The sequence below is a fragment of the Oreochromis aureus genome, linkage group 4 (assembly GCF_013358895.1).
Source record: "Oreochromis aureus strain Israel breed Guangdong linkage group 4, ZZ_aureus, whole genome shotgun sequence".
NCBI lineage: Eukaryota > Metazoa > Chordata > Actinopteri > Cichliformes > Cichlidae > Oreochromis > Oreochromis aureus.
The window spans coordinates 35,276,428-35,303,812 of record NC_052945.1 but is presented as its reverse complement, the minus strand read 5'-3'; the positions used below and the strand labels follow the sequence as shown (position 1 = coordinate 35,303,812).

At 42.9% G+C, this 27,385-nt stretch overlaps 1 protein-coding gene across 5 annotated transcripts in view; it reads right to left on the bottom strand.

Moving 5' to 3' along the window:
* si:dkeyp-72e1.9 (syntaxin-binding protein 4) overlaps positions 1-27,385 on the bottom strand; it is a 65,472-nt gene that overhangs the window by 27,848 nt on the left and 10,239 nt on the right. For 2 of the 5 annotated variants that reach the window (XM_031739156.2, XM_031739158.2), the window contains exons 1-8: positions 26,771-27,104; positions 23,309-23,382; positions 16,438-16,533; positions 12,349-12,418; positions 12,192-12,266; positions 7,808-7,887; positions 2,393-2,516; positions 501-642 (exon numbers count right to left, since the gene is read on the bottom strand). In XM_031739156.2, the coding sequence (XP_031595016.2) occupies positions 501-642; positions 2,393-2,516; positions 7,808-7,887; positions 12,192-12,266; positions 12,349-12,418; positions 16,438-16,533; positions 23,309-23,382; positions 26,771-26,817 (708 nt within the window). In that variant the 5' untranslated portion in view covers positions 26,818-27,104. Of the gene's footprint in view, positions 1-500; positions 643-2,392; positions 2,517-7,807; positions 7,888-12,191; positions 12,267-12,348; positions 12,419-16,437; positions 16,534-23,308; positions 23,383-26,770; positions 27,106-27,385 lie in introns of those variants that run through there. The other 3 variants (XM_031739157.2, XM_039611156.1, XM_039611157.1) reach the window with 3 other exon arrangements.

Here is a 27,385-nt window from a genome sequence, read left to right as displayed (position 1 = left end):
ATTTTGCACTAATCTGATACCATAGTGCAGGTCTGCATATGCATGCCTTGATTTCTTCTTTCTTATTCTTATGGATAAAGCATGAGGAGAGAGGAAGAGCGAGGAAAAGGAGACTAAACGGTGCTTTATTTCTCCTCTTTCTCTCTCCTCATGCTTTATCCAGTTATCTCATGGCCTTCCACTCAGAGATCAAGGAGTGAGCTCTGAGTTTGCATGGTAAAACTGAATGTTGACAAAGATGATGACAAAGTCTCACTGCATGAGATTTGTTAGCTGTAAGTGTAGTTTGTACGTCTTGTTCTGCAGTTTGTGTAAACAGAAAGGTGATGAGACCTTTAGCTTCAGCAGCCATCAAACATGTAACACAAACTGGGATTTAAATAAGCAAAGGCTTTGCTCCATGATGGGATGTCTTCCACTTCATCACACCGCTCATCTTTGCCTCTCGGTAAGTATGTGCACTTTAGGGTTTATTTGAGGCTGCTGTCCTCTTTTCTTACCCGGTGACAGTCTCCTCCTGACAGGACTTCCTGGATGAAGACTGCAGGGCCGTCAGGCCTGTTGGAGCCTCCTCCAATGGTGATGCCTAAACTGCCGGATCGTGCTATTGAAATAAGCTGAATCACCCCTTCACCTGGATGACTAAGAACAGAAAGACATGGATAATCAATTTTGGAAGTTAGGAAAAGGGGCCTGTAGTTCACTTCAATTTACAGGACCTGCTTCTCTAAGCTGGGTGGAAGACACTGGACTAAAATTGTGGTGTCCAGTGTTACTGGCAACTCGGAGGGTTTTTATTTAGCTTGAGACCACACCTATAGCCAATTTAGAATGACATTAACCTAACGTATATGCCTTTGGACACAAACACAGGGAAATGATGCAAATAACACAATAAAGGCTGATCGCAGGATTAAAAAGTGGATAATGGCAGAAGTAGTTCCATGGTTAAGAAAAACAGCTTAACATAGTTCAAGGATTTAGATGTATCATTGGCAACAGTGTACAATCAAGAGATGAATGAATGAAATACAACAAGGTGCAAACCACAGGTTACACTCAGAACTGGAGGCCAGATTAGACTTTGACAGAAACAAGGCTTTGCTCTAGAAATGGAAAAACAATATCTTTGGACAGATGAAACCAGGATGAACTCTGATCACAATGTTTGAAAGGACAGAAAGGAGAACATGATCCAAAGAATACCACAACATGTGTCCAACATGGCAGTTAGAGCACTGCATGCATCAGAGTCAAAGCTTTGTTGTCAAAAACCATATGTACTCATCATACACAGGAACTCAAAATTCACAGTGCTCCCATTACATATGACATTATGTTACATATACACAACAGCGTACAACACAGTCTAATTGTTTGTAGGCAACAGTTCGTATGGATGTTGGGTGGGGGAATCAGGGAAGGGCGATGGTGGAGGTTCAGAGGGAAAAGGTGAATGAAGGTGTTCATCTGTAAGTCTGATACCAATAAAAAAAGAACATAGAGACACAAGGACAAACCACAAACTACGGAAGAAAAGGGACACTTTTTTTAATTTTACATTTTTATTTACATTTAACCTTTTGTATTGTCTATACTGTCGATTTTGTTAGCTAACGTCACAACCTTTGTGACTGCCTGTTCATGAAAAGCACTTAATAAATAAACTTTACTTACAAATTCTTCTTAGACTCCTTCTAAGATGTGACAATGTGCTGGTACAGCTTTGTTTTAGCCACACTGGTTTCAATAATAAACAAATGGTTAAAATAAACAATGTTTCCTACTGGTCTGAAACAGGAAGTGAACAGTCTGATGTTAGTCAGAGGTACAATATTGGAGCATGAGTTATGGATGGTAACCTCCCACAGAGAGGCGGGATGACCAGTTTTAATCACCTCCTGATAGGAGGCCCACTGTCTGTGATCAGTCTCAGACAGACTGGCAAATAATCACAGATAAGTGCTATTCATCTGCAACGTGTCTCTGTGCAGTGGGAGCTTCTCAGATCAGCTGGTTATATTCTGGGTTTATTCCTACATAAACCAAGGCTGCCCTCCTGCAGCAGCTCTGTCATGATCTGTGGAAGAGTTTTGCCATTTCTGTCTCCAGTCACAGCTTTCCTGGTGTGACTGGAGCCTAAACAATCTGGAAAAAGTCCTGCAGCTTCCCAAAACTCAAATAAGATTTTCTTTTTATTTTCTTGTTTCATTATTATGATGTTCTGACATTAATTACATTAGCCCTGCTGACATCTTCCCTTAATGAAAAGTGGTTCACTTTCAACCACTTTGTTCATCCCAACCTAACCAACCAGAACTTATTCTTTTAGCTCCAACACTTTCTTGATGGTCGGGTTGATAATGAGCCTGTATTAAATATGAACTCTTACCTGAGGGAGCGCAGCATGGGCCCACTGTTGTTGTACATGCTCTGAGAGCCTGCTGGGCTCAACAGCAAAGGACTCTGGGAGCGTGACGAGGAACCGGATGATGTGCTATCCAGGTAGCGACCTCCTTTGGATTTGAAAAACAAACAAACAAAAAATTAGATGAGAGAGATACCCCAGATTACAGTTATTTTAGGAAAGGGCAGTTAGCAATCCAGACTCTTTTCAGCTGCTCCCTTTAGCACACAGCAGATCATCTGCCTCCATCTCATATTTCCGGCGCCGGCGCCGTCTCGGATGGCAGCCTGTCTAGCATGCTCTCTGCAGCTGAAAATTACTTTCCCCTTTCTTTCTTTTCCTCTTATTTATTTCTTTTTGTCTACTTAGTCAGTTTTTTAGTTTATACTTCTTGTGTAGTCGAGAAGTTTTTATCCGTGTTTGGATACGAAACTCCGTGTAAAACTACTGAGATGACCGCGACGCCACGATGCCCCTTTGTCTATAGCCGGGACCAGCTGCTGGGACTAAGACAGCATAGCCATGCCGGTGTTCAGCATGAGATCCCTGCAGTGATCAAGAGGAACTACCGCGGCTGCAGAACGGGGAAAATGCGAAGACTGAGGAGGAAAAGATTCCGTCCTGCTCTCCCGTCTGTGGTGACTGGCAATGTCAGATCGCTGGTTAATAAGATGGAGGAGATCGCGACGCTAACAAAGACAGAGAAAGTTTTCCGAGAATGCAGTGTTATGTGTTTCACGGAGACATGGTTGCACAAAAACATCCTGGACCAGGTGGTGGATATAAATGGATTTACGTGTGTGAGAGCGGACAGGGACCCAGGCAGCAGCGAGAAGAAGAGGGGAGGAGGACTCGCTCTGTATGTTAACAACCGCTGGTGTTCCCCCAGTCACGTTAAGGTGAGGATGGCTGTGTGTAACAAACACATCGAACTGTTAGCAGTCGGTCTTCGACCATATTATCTACCGCGTGAGTTTACCCTCGCCATTATCGTCATTGTTTACATCGCCCCTGATGCCAACGCGGCGCAGGCGTATGACGTCATCAGCTCTGCGACAGCGGACCTACTAAATCGTAGTCCCTCTGCGTTTGTGGCTATAACGGGCGATTTTAACCACATGAAACTCTCCACTGTTCTACCTACATTCAAGCAGTATGTGGACTGCAAAACAAGAGACAATAAAACACTGGACCTGTTTTATGCCAATGCTACTGAGTCATACACCTCCAGCCCTCTCCCTCCTCTGGGCAGGGCTGATCACAACCTGGTCTACCTCCAGCCCCTTTACAGACCTGCCGTTCAGAGACAACCTGCAGCCACAAAAACGGTCACAACATGGACAAGGGAGTCAGAGGAGACTCTGCAGGGATGCTTCAAGTCAACTGACTGGGATGTTCTTTGTGATTCTCATCAGGACAATATTGACAATCTGACAGGCTGTGTTACAGATTATATCAACTTCTGTGTTCACACTGTGGTTCCCAAAAAACCATTCTGTGCTTCCCCAACAATAAGCCCTGGGTTACCAAAGACATCAAAGCAACCCTGAACAAGAAAAAAAGAGCTTTCAGAAACGGTGACAGAGATCAGCTGAAACTGGTGCAGAAGGAGCTGAAAGCCAAGATTGCAGAGGGTAAAGAGTCCTACAGACAGAGGCTGGAAAACAAACTGCAGGAAAACAACATCAGGGAGGTGTGGAATGGAATGCGGGCTATCACTGGCCTGAGACAAAAGAGAGGTGTTGGGATGGATGGGGACGTCGAAAGTGCTAACAACCTAAATCTACACTTCAATAGGTTCGACTGCCCCATCGCCTCCTGTCTCCACACCCAGCTCTTCCCATCTTCTCCTTTCACCTCCCCCCTCTCCTGCCCCCTCAGACTGTCTCACCCTGTCTCTCTCAGCAGATGACATCAAAAAAGAATTGGGCAGACTCCACTCCGGCAAAGCTGCTGGCCCTGATGGTGTCAGTCCCAGGGCCCTCAGGTGCTGTGCTTCCCAGCTGTCTGGAGTTCTACAACGGATCTTCAACATGAGCCTGGAAATGCAGAGAGTCCCATCACTCTGGAAGACATCCTGCCTGGTTCCTGTCCCTAAAAAGATCAACCCGTCGACCCTCGGTGACTACAGGCCAGTGGCTCTGACCTCACGTGTCATGAAGACGCTGGAGAAACTCATCCTGAAACATCTGTGTCTGCTGGTGGAGCCCTGGCTGGACCCCCTCCAGCTTGCTTATCAACCTCGTATCGGTGTGGAGGATGCCATCATCTACCTGCTGGACCAGGCTTATTCTCATCTGGACATTGTTGGGAGCACTGTGAGGGTCATGTTCTTTGACTTCTCTAGTGCTTTTAACACGATCAGACCATCACTGCTGGGGAATAAGCTCACGGAAATGCAGGTGGACGCCCCACTGGTAGGTTGGATTACGGACTATTTAACAAGTCGACCACAGCATGTCCGACTGAAGAGCTGCCGCTCAGATGACATCCTGAGCAGCACAGGGGCGCCGCAGGGGACGGTCCTATCACCCTTCCTCTTCACTCTCTACACATCTGACTTCAGGTACAAGTCTCAGTCATGCCATCTGCAGAAATTCTCTGATGACTCTGCCATTGTGGGCTGTATCAGGGATGGACAGGAGGAGGAGTACAGGAGTGTGGTGGACAGCTTTGTCGAGTGGTGTGAGCTAAACCACCTACGTATTTATTCACCAGGATATAGTTATGTATATTACTTCGTTAGAGTTATCCGATACTATGTCTTGCACAATCCTACTGTATATTACTGTACACTATTCTTATTGTATATATTGTGTATCTTATATCTATTTCATCTGTTCCTCTGTCTCTCCTGCTGCTTTGAGCATGTACATGACAAAAGAATTTCCCTCGGGATAAATAAAGTTGTTCTTATTCTTATTCTTATCTCACCATTATCCCAGCATCCTCCTCTGTCACACCGGCCCTCTGGATATCCTCCTTCACTACATGCATGAGTCTCTGAGGTCTTCCTCTTTTCCTCCTGCCTAGCAGCTCCAGCTTCAGCATCCTTTGTCCAATATATCCACTCTCCCTCCACTGCACGTTTCCAAAACCATCCCAAACCCCTGAACTCACTTCCACCCACTCCACACTGTCTGTTTCTTTGGATGTTTGATCCCAGTATTTAAACTCACTACCTTTGCACCTTCATGCTGACCTTTCCACCCGTCTCTGTCTCATACTCCAGTTTCTGTCTGGCTTGTACAGACTTTCATTAGTCCAGTCTCCAGAGCATACCTCCACCTCTTAAGGCTCTCTTCCACCTGCTCTCTACTCTCACAATTTTCTCTGCAAAAATCAGGATCACTTCTTAACCAGTTTGCTCTTTTTTAATTAATCTAATTAAAAGTTGTCTCAAAGTATGAGTTCATTAAATGGCCCCATTTGGCATTTTTTCCTTTTAAAACATTATTTCTACTTGAGTCGCACTTAATTCCTATAAATGTTTAACACGAGCAAACTGGTCTCATACTACACATATAACATAATGTTCTCTTTTTTAGAACGTTATTTTTCCTCTGGGTTGTACTTGCACTCTAGCTTAAAGACCTCAATGCAATTTTTTAGCATCAGCGAGGCCTGACTGTTTAGATTAGCACACCAGACACATCACAATCAAATTTCTCTTCATAAACCAGTGTTTTTACACCAAGCGAGGAGTGGTCCATGCAGCCTACAGCAGCAAAGCCAACAGCATGGAGCAGCTCATCACTGCTGTTAGTGAGGGTCTTTTTCTCGCTGTTCTCGTGTCTCTAGAGAGACTTTCAGGCTCTTGCAGTATATTCCTGTGAACCATCCATACTAACAATTCTTAACGTAGTCTTCTAATGCAAACCACATTATAGTGCCGTCTCTCCTTATTCTGGAGCTGAAGCCTGATGTATCAGCAGCACTGCTCACATGCTGGAGCTCTATTTAACAGCTCGGCAGCAGCTGGCTGCCTCCTCTCCAAGTCAAACAGATGTTGGTAAATGTGCACTTGTCATAAGGCATTTTAAGGTCGACTTACTCCTTCCTGCCCATGGGCAGAGTACTCTGACTAAAATAGAACGGTTGTTTTCTATTTTTGATCTTAAATGTTAAAGGTCATGTTGGTCTATGCTTTAGAAAGTGGACAACAGTTTGAAGAATACCTGAAAGTATACTTTTTAACCACAAACTGATCAAGAAAATATTACCAAATAATAATAAAATAATAATTACATAATCAATAGACTGAGACGTCACTTTGTCATGGACTTTAAGGCCATTTTCCACTGTTTCCATGCTGTGACTCTAGCCCCGTGGGAAAAGTTAGGCTTCAAGGCTTGCTGCTAGCCAGGCTCCCTAAGAAACGGTCAACACTGTTGAAAAGCTGCATGTTAACCCAAACCACAATCACCAAACACCATCAAGTCATTGCTTCAGGTATGTGGATGACACCTGGGTGAAAATCAAATCTCAGGACATTCCACATTTCACGGATCACATTAACTCGGTGGACCGACACATCAAATTCACCAGGAGGATATGAAAAGTGGCAGGTTAGCCTTCTTAGACTGTGAGATTTCCATCAGTAATGGGGGACATCTAAAAGCTGATGTGTACCGGAAACCTACGCATACGGATGCTACAACACAGAGCGAACACCATCCCCACAGACACAGCGGCCAGGGAGGCAGAAGAACAGCACATCAAGAAGGCCCTGAGTAAATGTGATTATCCCAGCTGGACTTTTGTCAAAGCTGGGAAGGTTCCTAAAGAGGGAAGAAGGACAACTGCTGTCTATGCAAAAACCCTTAGTGAACCCCTATGTATCAGGAGTATTGCAACAGTTGATTTTCTCTAAAAGATGTATCTCTGTGGCTTTTAAACCCCAAAACATGCTGTGGTAAAAATCAGTCCGCCCCAAGGATCGGTCCCCCGGCACAAACAGAGGACAGTGTTCCTAGGGAGCCTGACTAACAGTAAACCTTTAAGCTTAACCTTTCTTATGGGCTACTGTCACACCATGGAAACAAATGGCCTTAATGAAAAAAGTCCATGAGAAAGTGACTTCTCAGTCTATTGATTATTGTTACGTGATGGCTGAGTTTCCTGACAGAGACATAACAGAAAAAAACTGTTTCTTCTCTGTCAGGAAGCCCTGAAGGCAGTTTGATCTACTGAAAGACTACACCATGTTTCCTCATCCAAAGCAGAGGAGCAGACAAAAACATGTTTCTCTACATGCAAACACATTATTACAGCAGTACTGTGTCACGTGCATGACAAAAACACTTTGTTCTAATGTAAATACAGCAACAGCTTTTTATTAGGAAGAAATTAAAATGAAAGTGGAAATCACCAAGCAGAGCTAAGCAGAAACGTCCCTACCTTGCTGGATCGGAGAGTTCCGTGTTGATCCAGTGCTGCCATTAGATCCATATTTCTCTAGCAGATCAGCAAATTCCCTCCTTTTCAAGAGAAACAGATGTTGAGACATGACAGGATGACTGCATGTTACACATTAAAGCCAATGATGTTGTAATGATTTGTGTAGATCTGGACAGCTTTGCTTTGGGAAGTGATACAGGTACATATATGCTCTTTTAAGTCATATACTCCAGGAAAATCACAACACATCGGAATGAATGGCACGCAACCATTCTGCTGAGTACTTTTTGCAGCCCTTCTTTATCAATGAATACATTTTAGAAGTGGAACATAGTTTATAGATGACCATAAGTTTACAAAGGTCTGCTCATTTCATTACCCCAAATCCTAAAACATCAGGACACTGTGTAAAATGTAAATGTAAAACAGAATGTGACTATTTCTAGGCTTCATCAATACATATTTTATCCAAATGTCAACATATCAAATGTTTACACTGAGTACAGTTTTTATATTTCATGAATAATATGAGCACATGTTAAATTTGAAGGCAACAACACATTTTAACAAAGTTAGGTCAGGGTCACGAAACGCTGGACAACTGAACAGAAACAGCAGTGGTAACAGGTCAGTAGCATCACTGTGTATAAAACAATTTTAGAATAAGATTTCTTTAATGATGCGTCACGGTTATATTAGTTAACCACAACTAAACTAAAGAACTAAAACTAGGTGTGAAAAACATTGTAATTAACTGAAATAAAAATGAAGGCCTTCATATTTGAATAGTGCAGATATTAGAAGAGGATTGCTTCTGAACTGGCCTCCCTGCAGTCCAGACCTTTCAGCACCTGAGAACATTTAGAGCTTTATGAAATGAAAAAGACAAAAAGAAGAGCTGGGACTGCTGAGAATCCTCTATCAGGCAGGAGCGGGACAAAAAAGTCCAGCAGCTGCTCTCCTTAGCTCACAGACGATTATGGAAGCAGGGATGTTACACAGTGGGAAACATGAGCTTTTCCAGTGTTTTTCACACACGTTGCTGCCATCAACTTCAACATTTTCTCAGTTTAAACATTTAAAATAAATGATTTTCTATGTTTTATTGTGAGTAACAAACAATGGCGCAGCTTTTTCACAGTTCAAAATGAAAATCCTTGTTTCATGAGACAGGCCACAAACAAGGATCTTACAACACCACAGTATGATAGTCCCTGTGGATGCTGATTTAAATTTGGCATTTCTAAGCAGATTATGATAAGCAGTCACATTGGCTGTGGAAAAATAAAGACACAAACTGAGCTTGGAAAGAAAAAATAAAAATAAAAACACACCTCACATCTGCTATTATCAGCAGCAACAGACAATTGGGTTAAAGGTTTTACACTGAAGGATGAGCAGATATGTGCTGTCAGTGCTGACTCCCTCTTTCCTCCATAGAAACAGCTTTTGGGGCATTTAGGGTCTGATATAGCACCATGACACGCCTGTGCCTGTTTAGCAACATTCACCATCCGCGCATGCGCGTGTGTGTGTGTGCGTGCGCGGGTGTGTGCGTGCATGCATGTGTGCGTGTGTGTGTGTATATGCATGTGTGTGTGTGTGTGTGTGTATATGCATGTGTGTGTGTGTGTGTGCATGCATGTGCGTGTGTGTGTGCATGCGTGTGTGTGTGTATGCGTGTGTGTGTGTGTGTGTGTGTGTGTGTGTGTGTGTGTGTGTGAGAGAGACAGATTTAGGCTCAGTCACCTTCAGCTGACTGTTGTTGTGATTTCAAAGCCATGGATTGAATTGAACTGAACTTTGGGTTAGCTCGTGTTGCCGTCTGTTCTGTTTCACTAAAACATGCAAACATGTTTGCAGAGTGCTTCTCACAAAGCACAATGCTGCAGATGAAAAAGCTTAACTTATCAGTAAGTGGGTTTTTCTTTTAACTGTAATTTGCTGCTGGTAAGCAAACAGCACATGCTGGGACCCTTCTGGCTTGTCTTTGTGTTGGGGTGGGGGTGCAGGCAGATATAAAGATAGAGACGAATAATCCCCACTCCCAGTCCCCAGCACCACTGCTGTCTGCCCTGCCAGCTCCTCTGGGCTGCAGGGTAGTTAAAGCACACAGTGCAGATTAACATACAATGCTCATCATGTCATCCAAAGCATCGTCTCCGTTAAGCTCTCCCCCTCCCGACTCTGCTGTCACATCCTCTGCGCAGAACACAAAGAGATGGAGAAGGGAGGATAGAGTGGCTCAGGCAGCCTCACTGCTGACACAGCCAGGCCTCAGAGAAATAGGTACACTTAAACTACACACAACATTGTAATTCTACATATCCACCCTGTATGTAACTGACTTCAGTCTGACACGTATCTTCTCCAACAGCCGAGGTATAAATCCCGACTGTCACGCTGTCTTCACTGAACACGCAGAATATTGCATTTTTAAGTAAAGCTCATGGCTGACACTAGTGTGCTAAAGTCTCACTGTTTAAATATGCAAATCCTCTACTACCTTTGTCACGGATCACGTTGTGTGCAGTGGATTTGAAGGGAAGACAAGGCCAATGCTGACAGCTGGCACTGACCTTGTTTTCACTCAGACTGGCCATAGTCAGATTAGAAAGCTGGTTCAACACTAATACTACCAGCCAGGAGTAATGCTAGTATGGTGCTGTCAGCACAGTTCAGGCATCATGTGTTCCACTCATTTTGAGCTTGTTATTCACGAGTTGTTTGAGTGGAGCTGGTGTGTGGAACAAAAGGAATGAAAATGGATGCATCTTTTTTTGGTGCTAGTTTGCTTCTCACCCCCAACAAAACAAAAACAAAAACAAGAACAAACAAACAAACAAACACAATAAGAAAATACTGCTGTTCAGGCTGCGACTGGAGTGCCCGCAATTTTTTTAGTTCAACGTCATCGAAAACTGTTTTTAGTCCATTAGATCTGGTCCACATTGAGCCCAGGATGAACGCCTTTTTGGACCACATGTATCCCAAATGTAACCATAAGTCTGACAAAGCACAGTAAACAGACAACGTTGGCAGATTCCTCAATAGTGAAACATGAAAGGAGAAAAGTCGCATTCAGGTTGTTAAGACGACGTCTAGAACAAGCTTCTTTACATATAAACCCACCCAACAAAAATCTGTAAATCTAAAAAACTCTAAAGTTTACCAGATTCATTTGGTGTCATTTGGCGGTGGTTGAGTTTGTATCTAGATGCTGTGGGGCTGGGTATCATCACTGATTTCTATAACTGATTCAATTCTGACTCACAAGGTCCTGATTCGATTCAGTTTAGAGTCAGAAATATTATAATTCTGATCATTTATCAGAACATATCCATATTTTATATCTATGTATAAAAATAAAGCTGACACTGTGAGACTTCATCAGAGGTGTGAGCATCACAGTAGATGCCTTTGTGTCAAAGTAACTGAGGATAAAACACAGGAAACATGAAGGCATGCTGAGATCAGACGAGATCGGGCGATCTCAGGGTGCTATGGCCGTGATCTCAGAAGCTAAACAGCGTTGGGCTTGGTTAGTACTTGGATGGGAGAAAAACATGAAGGCGACTTTCCTGTCCTGGGTTTTTACAGCAGATAACCTTAAAAATATTCTGCAGTAGAACAAAAACTGAAGAAAACCATGAATCAGCATCTGAACATGACCTGATGCTGCTGAAGTGAAGCAGAGCAAAGTTACAGAGGTTTGATTACAGACACAGCTGAGAGTTTTACAACTGGATAAAACAGTTGTAAAACTGTCACATAAAAAATTCATGACGATGGTTTTCAAACGTGAAGTGTAGTTTGATCTTCTGTTGCTGCTGGTTCAGTCAATTTTGGTCGGAGAGTAACGAAACCTGCAGCATCAGAATCTGTGAGCAGAACGGGGGGATCCACGCTCTGTGTTTACATCTTGGTGGGGAATTTGTTTACCTGCTCTCATTTGCTGTTTTAGCTGTTTGGTGATTGTTGAAATAGTTTTCTGAGCTTCTGGATTTCTGGCAAAATACATACATAATTAAAAATCGATTCAGGATTTAATGAATGCATTATTCAAACTAAAATCAGGTATATTGATTTTTTTAAACCCACCCCTAGTGACACCCCTGTCCACAAGGTGGATTTTCAAGGGATTGTTGACAGTATAAAAATGGATTCTTGATGGACCTTTGGGCCCTCTTCAAAAGCAGGACCTACAGTAAACCAAGACAGTACTCCTTTTTGAACAGCATTCAGGGGGCAGCACTGCTGTTTAGGGCCAAAAAATAGATTTTGACTGTGGATGCAAGTCAATGTAGTCTCCCACATACAAGCTCATTTTTATAGTCTGCAGAGAAACATTAACACACAGGACTGTAGACAGACATCTGCTTACTTTGCTTCCTCATCTCTGGCTACAAGAAGTCGCATGTGATTGGTTGCAGAGGCTGCTCTCAAGATATCCACAGCTCTGTGAAAGACATGCAAACACATTTACACAGATTGTCTTCATCACTACTGTTAACATGAGAGCAGTAACTTTAGCAGATTACCTTTCACTTGTGACACCTACTAGGCTGTCTCCATTCACCTCCAAGATCTGGTCCCCTGGCATCAGGTTTCCTGTGAAAGGTTAAACACAGATTACATCAAAGTCCAAACTCCAGAGGCGGGGGTGGGGGGCATCAGCTGGACTGCAGTGGTTCGTTTTGGACTTTTCTTTCTTTCAGTTGATCCCAAAATGTGATATGTGTTTAAAGAAACTACTGTCAAGAGAATGAGCTGCCTGGTTAGTTTGAAATATAAGGCAGTATAATATAGTTCCCGCAGGGAACTGTGCTGGCACCGTTCCTCTTCACCCTCTACACTGCAGACTTCTCCATCAACTCCCCACGCTGCCACCCCAGTGGGCAGGGATAGCTCAGTAGGTAGAGTGTCTGCCCCATGATCGGAAGGTCGGGGGTTCGACTCCACTGAACGGCTACCCTGAGGTACCCCTGAGCAAGGTACCGTCCCTACACACTGCTCCCCGGGCGCTGCATTGGTGGCTGCCCACTGCTTCACTGGGTGAATGGGTTAAATGCAGAGGAGTAATTTCCCTTCGGGGACTAACACAACACACTTTACACTTTACTTTACACCTACAGAAGTTCTCTGACGACTCTGCCATAGTCGGCCTCATCACAGGTGAGGACGACTCAGAGTACAGACAGTGGACTCTGGACTTTGTTGACTGGTGTCAGCAGAACCACCTGCTGATCAATGCCGGGAAAACCAAGGAGTTGGTGGTGGACTTCCGGAGACGCAGACTCACCACACTGACACCAGTGAACATCCAGGGAGGGGACATTGAGATAGTGGACTCTTATAGGTACCTGGGTGTTCACCTGAATAATAAACTGGACTGGAGCCACAACACTGATGCTCTTTACAGGAAGGGTCAGAGCAGACTCTACCTGCTGAAGCGGCTGAGGTCATTTGGAGTACAGGGAGCGCTTTTAAAGACCTTCTATGACTCTGTGGTGGCATCTGTCATTTTTTACAGTGTTGTATGTTGGAGCAGCAGTTTATCGCCAGCTGAGAGGAAGAGGTTGGATAAACTCATCAGGAAGGCCAGCTCTGTTCTGGGATGCACCCTGGACCCAGTGCAGGTGGTGGGAGACAGAAGGACTCTGGCCAAAATAACATCTCTGATGGACAGAGTCTCCCACCCCATGCATGGAAATGTTGCTGAACTGCAGAGCTCCTTCAGTGACAGACTGCTGCATCCTCGATGCATGAAGGAGCGTTTCTGCAGGTCCTTCCTCCCTGCAGCTGTCAGACTGTACAATCAGAACTGCTCCCAACAATCATAGATGTTTACATCAGCGCTGTAACAACTTCTACTGTTATAACTGCACATTACTTTTTCTCAGCTTATATGTACACTAACTTATTGGAAGTTACATGTCTACTTTTTAATGCACAGGTACAACACACAATCTGCACTTTTCTAATTATTCTAAATATTCTTAACTATTTAAACATCTTTCAGTATCCTGCTCTGTTTGCACACTATATGTACGCTAATTTTAACAACTGTACTGTATTCTGCTCTGGTAACTGTTGTCCATGATGGAAATATGTAAAAACTCTGTTTTCTGTTCTGTGTCCTGTTCTTTTTGTATATGTGTGTTTTTTTGCTGCTGATACAACCAAATTTCCCCTTGTGGGACAATTAAAGGATTATTCTATTCTATTCTTATATAATAAGCTCGAGTTGTTCATGTTCAGTTATTTCTAAATCAGTACCAATTGTCCATTACTATATCACGTTTGTGTAATCAAAGGAAACCTCAGTTTTGTTAGAGTTATCTGATTTTTACTCTACTACAAACTCCTTAGAGTATGTTTAAAAAGAACATAGAAAACAAAATACAATATTGTTCACTTAGGAACGAAGGAAACATTGCCCAGAGTGTGCGGTGCTTGGCTGAGGTTTTCACTCTCAGAGTGAGTCCTTGTTCCATTATATGAGGGACTTTCAAAGTTTTGTTTTGGTCATGGATTGGCCTCCCCAAAGCCCAGACATTATTGAAGCAGTGTGGGATCATCTTGACAAAAAACAGAACTAAAGGCAGAAACATTCAAAGAAGAGCTTTGAATGTCCTTCAAGAAGCCTGGGGAACTATTGAAGACTGCTGAAAGAAATGACAGAAAGCTACCTCAGAGAGTTTAGGCTGTGCTGAAGAATAAAGGTGCTCACACCAAATTTTCTCTTTCAAATTTACCCCCCATGGGGGGTGGCTGTAGCTCAGGAGGTAGAACAGGACTACTACTGATCCAAAGGTTGATGGTTTAATCCCTGGCTCCCCCCTAGTCTGCATGCCAAATATCCTTGCAGGGTAAATGGGAACAAGAAGACTGTAGAGTTCCACTGGGATTAAAGACCATCCTTTTGATGCTGAGCTTAAGGACTTTGTAGAGTTGTATAAAGCACTTTGAGTGCTCAGTGAGAGTACAAAAGCGCTATATAAGAACCAGTCCATTTACCATTTAAACAGCAACCTCTTCCAGATTTTACTGTGAAGTCACTTGGAATTGACATGAAAATCTTAGTGATGAGTGGGGGTGTGAACTGTGAACTCAGCTCTTCTGACTACAGTTTAAATGTCACACTGGTGGGTCAGGAAGAGACCAGCAGTGCGACGATACAGCAAAACCCTTTGACCTGTATACAAGCAGCTGAAGAAGAATGTGGCATAACCAAAGTCAAGCAAATGTGGTGTTCTGGACAAACTGTAACAAACAAACAACAGTTTTTACAGACACTTCTCTCTTTGCCCTATATCCATCATTCATGGTACGGTACACAAAAAGTAGGCCAAGACAATCTTGTGCTGTATATTATTCATGTTTTAATACTCACAGGAGATGTGCTCCAAAAATACTTGTTCTCACTGCAAAGGTCTTCAGTCAGACCACTGTCAACATTCATTTCTATTCTTTGGCTTTTGGAGTCATTCATTCTTCATCAATGGGAAAATTAAGCACAAGGACTCACTAAATTTGGACATTATGTAGTAGACGCACAAACAAAGCATTTGTGCACATAAAATAACACCAGCACCGCTGCAGACTGCATGCTTGCTCCCAGCCGACATGTTCAAGGTGTTGCTGTGAAATATCGGTGGAGAGAATGGTGTTATGATTTAATGTTGTCAGTGTTGTTTTATGTTATGTTTAAGGATTTGTTCTCGTTTCCTGTTTTATTGTGAAGGTCTGCGTCTCATGTGAGTGTGTTCAGTTTTACCTCTGTCTCATCTTGTTGATTATTCCCAGCTGTGTTCCCCACCTGTGTGCAATCTCCCTGTGTTTCCCTGTGTGTATTTAAGTCGCGTCCTCTGTCTTTGTAGTTTTTTTGGGCTGGTCCGTCTGTGTATCCACCATGTCTCATCCGTGTGTTTCCCTGCTGCCAACCGTCATCTGTTTTCTGCTCGTGGTTATTTGTGTTCAGGTTTGTGTTTCTGTTCAGGGTCAGTTTAGTTTTCCCAGTATAGTTTAGTTCTCCTTTCACCATTTTGTCCATCTCTTTTGTTGTGTTTGCTTTAGTGGCACCAGCCATTTTTTAGCCAACCTGGTTGTCCAGTTTAAGATAAAGCCTCTTCTCACCCACAACCTGGTATTCATCTTTTTTTTTGTTGCGGCCTTGAGCCGGGTCGTAACAATGGAAATGTCTACAAATAACTGCTGTAGTGCATGAGTAGTACTGACGGACCAGAGCATCATGTAGCTCCTTTCCTTCTGTTATGTGGCTTTTTTATAGGCCTTTTATAGTCCTCTCCACCTCTTTTGAACTTTCTGGGAAATATTCAAGAATGACCCAGTTAGTAATATTGCTTCACATAGAACCTATAACTGTTCAGTCATTCTTCAACAGAGATGTTGGAGAATGACTGAACATTTACAGTCCCACAAGTATTTTCTCTTTTTCTTATAGTCCCAATTCAGAGGCTGAAATAGAAACTTTTACTACCTTTGTTCTAGAATTATTGTCTTCTGCGTGGGGGTCAAAGTAGCTGGTCCAAATTCAAATGGGAGACTGTGCTGTTCTAGCACACCCTGACCAAAGGTTTCTGGATTTCAAGTCAAACTTGTCTTACCATCAGTTGAAGCAAGGCCACCTGGCAAAATTCGTTTGACGTAGACTCCAAACTCCTCTCCAGTTAGCTCTTTCACTCCACCTATCACTTTAATTCCTGTTGAGAGAGTGAGAGAGAGAGAGAGAGAGAGAGAGAGAGAAAAAAAAAGAGTACTTTAATGGGTTTTCCACTGTTTCTTTAATGATCTTTTGCTTTCCAACCACTTTGTGCCTTGTAAAAAATGACTGTCATCTTGAGATGGCAGTGGAGTCACTGCCTGGAAACAATGCCTCAAAGTGAACACTCTAATTTCTGGGTTAACCTGCAACATCTGCAAAAAACCTGCAAAAAACTGCTCAAGCACAACAGACAGAGGTTCATGTCTCCTGGCACACTGTTGTCAGATTTCTTCCAACTATGACCTGGTTACATTTCTTACAGCTCAAAGGGGTTCATTTGACTGACGGGCTTCTTGATGTGACTGCTCTGGTGATTAGGCATTATATAAATAAAACTGAATTGAATTTCTGAAGGAAAACCACCCAGACTCTGTGCATTTAGACTGTTTTTCTGTCTCTGAAAGCTGTGCATTGCAACCACTAAGCTATGCCACTGCACCACTATGTCACTGTGTCACACCATTTCCACAGTAAGAAGCAATTCAAAGAGAAGAAATGCCCCCTGTGGGCCTGGGAGCTTGAGGGTCCTGCTCGGTATTTTGCTGTTCCTAGGACTGTACTCTTCTGAACAGAGATTTTGGATGTTGTTCCTGGGATCTGCTGGAGCCACTTGCCTAGCTTGGGAGTTACTGCTCCAATTACCACTGGAACCACTGTTACCTTCAAATTCTTCTGTTACCTTTACGTCTTCTCAAGTTTTCGAGTTCTTTTGTCAGCCGTTGGTACTTCTTCTTCTAGACTGCACTTCTTGTGTTCCTTCTTTCTGATGTTGCTGGTATAGCTACATCTATTACTACGGCCATCTTCCTCTGGTTGTCCACCACTATGTATAGTTTGTTAGCCATCACCAGTTTGTCCATGTGTATCTAGAAGTCCCACAGGATCTTAGCTTAGTCATTCTTGACTGCCCTAGGGGAATGTGACCTCAAGACTTTCAGGCCATACTCATCACAGATGTTTCTGTATACTACACCGGCCACTTGGTTATGGCGATCCATGTATGCCCTGCCTGCTGGCATCTTGCACCCTGCTGTTATGTGCTGGATTTACACAGCTTGCACCTGGGTCTTGCCTGGTACGATAGACCCCAGCCTCTTTGGATCTTGTGCTCAGAGCTTGTTCCTGTGCTGCCTTTACTAGTGCCTCTGTGCCTTCTGCTGCCTGAGGAATTCACTGAGCATGCGGTCAGCTATGACCATCTTCCTGATGTACTCGTGGATGTTCGTTGTCTCATCCTGGACTGTGGTACTGACGTTTACTAGTCCCCGGCCTTCTTCCTTCCACTTAGCATCTCAGGATGCTTCACCTAGGATGAAACCCTCCATGCCGGGTAAGGAGCTTCCTTGTCTTGATGTCAGTGGCTTCTATCTTCTCCTTTGGCCAACTTATTATCCCAGCAGGGTACCTGATCATGGGCAGGGCATAGGTGTTGATGCCTGACAGGTGCTTCTATGTGGTACTGAGGCAGGTTATTGGCTGGTAGTTGGATGGGACCAGTCCCTTCTGGGGGACCTTCGGTTAGCCATTCTGGGTGTCTCTCATCGACTAGCAGCTGGTTCATTTGTACTGCCAGACGCTATGAACCCTGTCATTTGGATGGGACCAGTCGCTTCTGGGGATCCTTAGGGATCAGGACCGTCTGGCCTTCAGTTAGCCATTCTGGGTGCATTTCATCCATTAGCAGCCTCATTGTGTGCAGCCAGCTTCTTCAGCCAGTAGGCGTGAATCATACTGATCAGATCAGCTGATTAGTCTCAGTGATGGTTGCAGTAGGGATTGTCCATAGTGCTGCATTCAAGTACTGCTTCTAATAGACCTTCAGAGGGTTATTCATGTAATCTTGCTAACCAACAACAGAGCTAGCCTGTTGAATCAAAGCTGAAAGTTTACTGTTTGCTTGCTGACCCGATCTTTACTATGCAAAGGAGAAAAACTCCAATATGGATAGAAAATGAATAAAAACAATTGTAACAATCTTGGCACTACCAATTAAATTTAAATAATTTAAATAATTTAAACAACAGTAACTATAACTAAAGTCAGTGGACAGATTTATTCCAAGTTCATGCGTTTTATGCACACTTTACACACACAGCTTCTACAGCTCTAACAGCCCATCTGACTGCTGCACGTGGATCTTTCATCACTGCACTCCACAGAGAATACAGTAGAGTTAACCCTGAAATCAGGGCTTCTTTAGCTTAAGGCTTCCACTGGCCTGCTGGAGCCAACACAGAGTGGTACAACTAATTGGGTCTGGAGTGAAGGGCTCAAGTTAATTATCGCCTGTTGGAACAGTTTCACTCCTCCCATCCTTTTGTACTCTTCTCTGAGGAAAACAGTTTCTTGTTCTTTTACACCTCAAAGCAGTCTCCTCCCCTCATCTATCATCAGATAAGAAAAACATGCAGCTGGAGCAAATATGAAAGACTTACACCCCTTGTTCTTATTCAGCTTTGCATTTACTTTCCGAATCATTACTTCCCGTTCATAATGAGTCAAGGGCATATTTCTTACACAAGAACTGAATGTTCCAATACTTTCAGATCTAAATAAAATGTGGGGTTATTCAGTGTGATTACAAAGGTTCTTAAAATGGTTTCTTATCCCCCAGATAACACAAGAATGTGAAATATAAAGTCTCTGTTGAGTAGTGAGAGTGATTTTTGAAAACCGTCTTCTTTAAAGCACAAGCTGCAGATTCTGCCAACATGTCAACAAAATGAACTGTGACGGACACGATTTTCACTACAAACACTGTCCCCTGCCCACAGGCTCATGCTGTACAGCTTTCAGCTGCACTAACACAGAGATTCAAACGTGCTGTCCTCCATGTGCGAATGTATGCTACAGCAGCCCTTCCCCCTGCTGAAAGCTACATGTGTACACTAAGGAAGCCTTAAGACTTTAATATATGTATCAGAACACTGTGTACACCTGCATGTGCTCAGGTTGGATGGGCATTAGCTGCTTTGCTTCTCACCTGCGTGCACATATTGAGACACAGGTTGGCTTTTACGCATCTTCATTCTTCAGACTTTTTGGCTTTCCAGTAAGTCAAAAAACCTTCATGACACTTACACATATGTATAAATACAGCACAACCAATTCCTTAAAATCACTGTTATGCCAAAAGCATAACTGGATAGAAAAAAAAATCCACAGTGGCCAGTCCATGACTGATGGTTATGGACCAGACCTCAACATTATTGAAGCAGTAAGGGTTATCTTAAGAGAACATCCAAAGAAGAGCTTTGATTATCCATCAAGAAGCCTGGAGAACTTTTCCTGAAGGATACTTAAAGAAATGACAGAGTCAGCATGCTCAGTCAGTCAGCTGCCTCTGACGGTTCAGGCTGTGAAGAAGAATAAAGGTGTTCACACCAAATATTCACTTTCAGATTCTCTGGAATTGCGTCTTCTCTACTGTATTTGCATGTCTCTTTGCAGGTTTCAGTAAATCACTGGACCCATTTCGCATTTTCCTAGCCAAATATATATTGTATAGCATACATATATGCATTTTACAAATGCATAAAAAATGCACACAAATTGTGTGCATTTTTTTTTTATTCGTCAAATGAGAAAACAGAGCTGCCCTATGTACTCTGACTCTCTGAATTCTGTTATTTAATATTTATTACTTCTTTAAATGTAACATTTCAAGAATAATTGTAAACTTTACGTTCAGAACTTAAACATATGCAGTTTTATTTATATACTGCCAAATCACAAGTTGCCTTGACAGTGCACAAGTTCTTTATGCCATCAGCTTCTGCAAAAGTTACTAAACACCAAATCATGTAAGGCATCATCTTGGACATGTCAGCAATAATAGAGTAATACAGTTCTGTTCTGAGGAGATTTATACAACCACATAAATATATATGTGTGGACATATAAATATGGACATAAATATATCTATATAAAGCAGTTTTGCTTCACTGTGATGTTTGGCAGCTTGACAGTAGTTGCATTCGTGGACACGAGCTGTTTTTCTTGCTTAGGCACAAGTTGCAGCAGCACAGTGATAGTGGATAGTAGATAGTGGAAGTGGAGGATAAAAACAACAGCAGCTCCTGTATTCTTAACCCCACTCAGTTAAGTAGGTTATGGCTTTGACCTACTTCCCCTGGTTGGCAAACACAGTGATATGTACCTACTCTGCAAATCCCTTTAAAACGCAGAGTAATATTATTTTATTTACTCATTATCATGCTCCATCGCCAGTGGTTAGTGGAGGATGATTGAATAAGGCTATGTAGATGATTTAGACTTGGTGTAAAGAACTGTATTGTCATGATCCTGGGCCATGTTGGCCCAGCATTCTTGGTTCTCATGTATTTTTGTATTTCTTTATTTAGGCCATGGTTCCTGGGTTGCTCTGTTAAGTTGTTTCTTATTTGATTTCCCCTTGTGACTTTTACCCCCTGTGTGCCCCTCTGTGTATCTGTGAGCCCTCGTCTCCCCTCCTTGTGTTTTATTCCATGTTTTCCCCAGCCCGTTATGTCTGTGCTCTCCCCGTGCTCTCCCCGTGCTCTCTCTCCTCCTGTCTGAACCTCTGTACTTCCTGTTTTACTTTGACAGTCTCCCGTCAGTGTTGCGTTTTCTCCTGCCTTGTCTTGTTATGATTATCAGTGTCACCTGTGTTCCTCGTGTGCTCCCACTTCCGTCGTTAACCCTCTGTGTATTTAGGTCTGCGTCTCCCTCAGTTCTGTGTTGCGTTCTCCCTCATGGCTGTGTTTCCCTGTGTGTCTCTAGTTATCCATGTCCCAGTTTAGGTTTGTTATATTTTTTCGTACTAGCCTGCAATAAAGCAGTGTTTTGAGTTCACGTTTGTCTCGGTGAGTTTTGCGTTTGGGTCCTTCTCCTGCCTTTACACAGCCGAAACATGACATGTATTCTGTAAATTCATGGCTTCATCTCAGCTTGTATGTATTTGTTCAACTATTGGGTATAAAGTGTCAGACCACTACGTCCTGTGAGGTGAACAGTTTCTCTCAGAACTCAGGTTATGTTGACACACTTGCAGAAAGCTCTAGATCACAAGCTTTACTCACGAGGCCGAGTCTGAAGTGGATGTCAAGCTTGGAGAAGCTTCTCCTCTGATAAACCTGCTACACAAGGGATGGCAATGTTGTTCTGCTTGTCATTCAGTTTCTCCCTAGCTAGTGTCTGACCTTCTTTCCTGTGCATCTTTGCTGATTTGATGACAGTTCTGTTGGGATAACCACATGTTTTAAGAACTTTCTATACATGTGTGTTCCTTTCCTTTCTCTTCTGCCCAGTGTTGCAGGGTCCTGATTACTCCAAGTTTGTGTTCCACGGGATGTTTGGAGTCAAAGAGTAGGTACTAGCCTGTCTGTGTGGGCTTCTGCTAAACTTCAGTGTTGAGGTTTCCATTCTCCTCAATGCATACAGCACAGTCCAGAAATGGCAAACTATTATTCTTCTACTTCTTGGGTTTTGATTTTGACCCAGGTGTCATCCACATCTGTGCTGGTCTTTAGGTGCTGTTCCTCTGAAAGAACCAAAAACTTTACTTTCCACTTCCTCCTTATAAAGGTTGGCTACAATGGGTGACACTGGGGAGCCCATGGCACATCCATATTTTGATGTAGAAACCCTGGTTGTATGTGGTGGTAAGGCAGGGTGAAGCTGATTCTGTTTTCTATGGCGCGGTCTTGCTGTAGCTGTTTACTGACAGTTTCCACTGCCTCGGTTGTACAAGTGAAAAGGGAGACCACATTAGAGGACACGATGGTTTCATCTGGATCCAACTTCTTTGTGGATCTTTGGAAGTCCATATGTACAGGCCATAGCATGCCCTGGGTACAAACGGTGGTATGGAGGCCAATCCTTGTCTTTTCCTTTGGAGTTGTTGTAGACAGTTGGTGACTTTCTTTTTGTAGTTGTTTGTGGGGTCTCACGTTAAGGCTACATAGGTTGTTGTCACTGAGGAGTGTATGAATCTTGGTGTAATAATCAGTTGAGTTTAGAACAACAGTGCATGTCCCCTTGTCAGTTGGTAATATGGTGATGTTTTGGTCTTCACTCAGGGATGTGTTGGCCTTCTCTTATTGTACTGTGAGGTTAGACGGAGGAATTCAGGTTGTGTTAATTTGTTAATCCTCACTGTTTCCAAGACTGTGAAAAGATCCACTATTTGCAGCTGTTGTGGAGAAATGCCAAATTGGCTTTGGCTAGCACATTCTTTCAGGTTCACTGAGGTTCCTTTCCACCCACTTATCCTGTCTTTGGTTTGGTTGTCTTCCTGTTCTTGTCCAAATGGTCTAGCTGTTGGTAAGTTTTTGTTTGCAATGTATGGAACTTCCAAAATTGTTCTTTTCCTTTAATGTCTTGTGGAAAGTTTGCATTGTACACAAACTAATGGATCACTAAAGTCAATGTCATTTCATGGACATTTTTTATTAACTACGTTACATTACAGAGTACTAGCTACTTTTTGAGTAATCACTATTTGAATGTCTCCCTCACTGAATAAACTTGAGCTGTGTAAGCAGTCAGACAAGTGCAAGTGAAAAAATGAAAGAACTTTGGTTTACAGGAGCTTAAGTTGAACATCTTATTGAAGTTAAAGAGCCAGAGCAATAACTACAAGCAGCAACACATATGACCTCTGCAAGCACAAAGGAGAATAGTCGAGTGTTGAGGTGTGTTACTTGTGGGGACAGAAGTAAGAAAAGACTTACCTAGGCCATTCTCACAGTCTGTAAACTCCATGGAATGAACAGCTCGGTCGACTCCGTATGGACCCATTAGTGTCCTGTTAGAGGTGAATGGATAAAAAGGAAGCGGGAAGCAGGGAAGGGAAGGAGAGTGAGGAAGAAAAAGATGAAGAAATAGGGGAAAAAAAAGCCAAAATCCAACTATTTTCTTTCACAGGCTGCACAGCTACACAGTCAGAATCCATAGGAGCACTAAAGTGTTGGGAACTTAACCTCAGATAGCTTATCCTGACTAGGCCTGAGACTTTGTCACCACACAAGTCAAGGAGTGTGTCTTGAGTGTGTGCTGCAGATACTTGGTTGTGCAAATGAGAGTCTTCTATACATTATGTATATACATTACTGTCAAAAATCTTTCTCAAAATATGAACACAAAGGTGTATTTTTCCTCACACTGCTGTTTGAAGACAAGACCAAATACAGCTGTGACAGTAGCAGAGGAAGCAGAAATGAGACGGCAGCATTGGGTAACTCAAAAGCATCTTGGTAAGATCTCACACAGTGAGCAATAATCTCTGAGAGATAGAGCTGGCACACATGTTGTTCATCTTATGCAATAATGCCGCACAAGAGGACTGCACACTGCAGCTTTCCCCTTTTTTCTTCATTACTAATCCTCATCTAACACTTGCAAAGCATCCCTTTGCTTCCCTCATTAGACACTACAAAAGACAATGCAGAATACTGCAAATGAACAAACCATTTTTGGTATCTGGAACGATGTCTTTTTAGACTTTATTTTAGTTTGCAGTTCCCTTCCTGTCTACACCCAAATGAAAAAAAAAAAAGGACTATCAACATTTTAGCTGCAGAGGGTTCACCACTGCTGCCAGTAAAAACAATGAGGCTGAGGAAACTCTGAACTCCGGGCTTTATGAATGTCGCAGCAGAATGCAGCTCTGTGTACAGAATAACAGTCTTCAAGCTTCAAATTCTTTAGATGATATTCTGATAGCCCAGCCTGCTCATTGGCTGATAACACAAAGACGCAACATTCAGCATGGAGCTGGACATTTTAACATCATCTGTTAAGGATGGATATAGAAAGTCTCACACTAGAACACCTGAATTCACTGTTGTTCTTTGTATTTTTGTGGTTTGGATTCATTTTACTGCATTGGGTTGTTTTCGATCAATGGTCATGACAATTTGCATATTAATGATCAAGAAACTGACCTCACAGCCCGTTGTTCAGTGGTGCTAGTTTCAGTTTTTATGCAAATATACTGTTTATAAGGTTGGGGAAACCTGCACTTGGATGAGTGACGAAACGTTTATCCTACTGAAAATGCTACATCCACATTTTCCAAAAAGAATTTTGGATTTGTATTCCTCGGACCAGAGATCGGTTTTCCTCTTTGCTACAGACCATTTTAAATGAGCTTCGGTCCAGAGAATCATTGATCATATTCACATATGGCTTCTTCTTTGCAGGGTGGAACTTTAACCTGCATGTGTGGACAGTACGGCGAGTTGTGGTCCCACACAGGAAGTGTTTCTGAGCCCATGCATCGATTTCCACCACACAATTGTGCCTGTTTTTAATGCAATGCTGCTTGAAGGACCAAAGATCGCAAACAAAAAAAAAGAAAACGAAAGAAAATTGTGAAACTGCACCACAGTTTGTTGGCAGTTTTTTCATCAGCCTCTGCCTCTCCACGACACTCTTTTCATACCCAGTTGTGTTACTTATTAGTTAACCTAATTAGCTGCTAAATGTTACTCCAGCTGTTTCTTTTCAGTACCACTTACTTAGTTTTTGTTGCCCTGACCCAATTTTTTTGAAAGATGTTGATGCCATTTTCATGAAATACAGTCCTGATCAAAAGTTTAAGACCACTTGAAAAATGGCAAAAAATCCTATTTTGCATGGTTGGATCTTAACAAGGTTCCAAGTAGAGCTTCAACATGCAACAAGAAGAAATGGGAGTGAGACAAAATATTTTTTGATCATGCAGTTTATTGAAAACAACACTTTCAAGTGGTCTTAAACTTTTGATCGGGACTGTAGTAAAATGTTTCAGTTTAAACATTTGATGCTTTCTCTATGTTCTATTGTGAATAAAATGTGTTTTTACACCACATCCCAACTTTTTTGGAATTGTGGTTGTACAAAGGTCACATTGGCCAGGAGTTGGAAAGCAGCCACGATGGTTCACGTAACATCTCCATATATATTTTAGAATCCAGCTGGTAAAATCCACAAAAAGCATTAAACCTCAAAACCAGCACAGGTCAGCTGATCAGTCATTTCCTGCCACCGAAGAGCTACAAAGGTTCCCCCCTTTCCCCAGTCCCAGTTTAACCCTCAGGTCTACAGGTACCGTTTGCTGAGTAATTGTCATAAAAAAAAAAAAAATGAGTGCACTGAGTTATATCACATTCAGACCAATACAGTGGCAAAAGTTAACCTGATGGGCATGACCACAGACAACATAACGGATGGATGAGGCCAATGTGAATCACCGACCGCTTTGTTTCCAACCTGGATATGGCAGTGAGGGGTGGATCCAGCTATGAAACCACCTGCTCATTGGTTAATGCCTTGTGTGTTTCCAGAGGTGACAGCAGATGCCCGTTTACCCATGTAACACTACAGGACTTACAGTCTTTTTGCAACTACAGCTACTAACCCCTGAATCCAGGTTCATACAGTCTATGGGCATGACAGGAGTCACGAATACACTCGCTGAAGCTTGGTGCCATTCAAAAACCTCAGTGGTTGTGTTGTTAGACACACATCGATGAAGTATAACTTGTGGCATGAGAAACATACTGTAAACATAACTGCACAATTCCCTGAAGCAGCTCCACACTGCCGACTGTATCATTCACCCTAACGGATAAAAAGTCGATGAGACAAGCTTCCAAAAGTCTGTCAGTAAATGTTCCAACTTTGGTAAAACATATCAACAAATCAGCAACATTTAAGGACAAAATCAAAGAGCCACACACAATAAAAGCACAGATTCAACATTAAATGTCCACAATGGAACCCGCTAATGCTCCCAACATGTTCATGAGAGCTGACAAAGTGCCTCATAGAGTCTTTTCACAGTAAACTTGGGACAGCACCTGGTCTCCGGTGCGGAGCTCATCCGTTTGTAGCACATGCAAGAAAGATCACTGCATCATCTCACCCGGAAAACTAGAACATATCGATAAGCCTGAGAGAAGAGCATGAAGCACGGCTCTGCCTGAGACACGAAGCAGAAACATGCGCCTGTGTTACAGACGGACAGTCAGCGTCATGGTTACCAGATAAAGCCCGAGAAGACATGCGGTGTGTTTGGTTTCCACGGGACAGGGCTATGGTTAGTAAACGCGTCTCCGTGTTTACAGAGTTCAGCTGTCAGCATCGTGTCACTCCACCGCTGCTGTCACACAGACTAACCTCCACCTGCACACACAACCGCTCGCTTTTACCTGCTGATGATCACAGCTCCTTTGTACATGACTGAAAACGTTGGCATGTTGACATGGAGCCTGGTTCTCCGGTGAGACAGGCGGAGGCTCGGTCGCAGCGTTCAGCCTTCAGCCAGCAGCCACATGACGGTGCACAGGCACTAATTCCAGCGAAGCAGCCTGTGCGCTCCAAACATCTCCACCTTCAGCCACACGGTTAATCTCTTACATAACTAAAGTCGGTGGAAAATGAAAAAAAAAAAAACCCTCTGAGGCTGGAAATGATTCGGTGGTTTGTTTCTCACACATTTCTCTCCCCACTTGTCATTTTCTCTTGCTGTGGCCGTGCAGCGGCTTTATTTTTGTTGCGGGGAACAGCTCCATTCAACGGAATCTGGCTTTTCCCCTCTCTGTGGATGTTTGTGCTACTTTTATGGTAACGTGTTTAATTGTGTTTGGCCACGTTACGCTTGAACATTAGTCTTTCCATAGATTCTACCCACACTTCCATTTGTATCAACCACAGCTTCTTTTAAGACGATATTGGCCATTGCGCTAACAAGTTGTTGAGCCAAAGAGAGGGAGGGGCTTACGAGCCTTTAAACACATTAATGCACAAGTGCCCTACTCTCCATT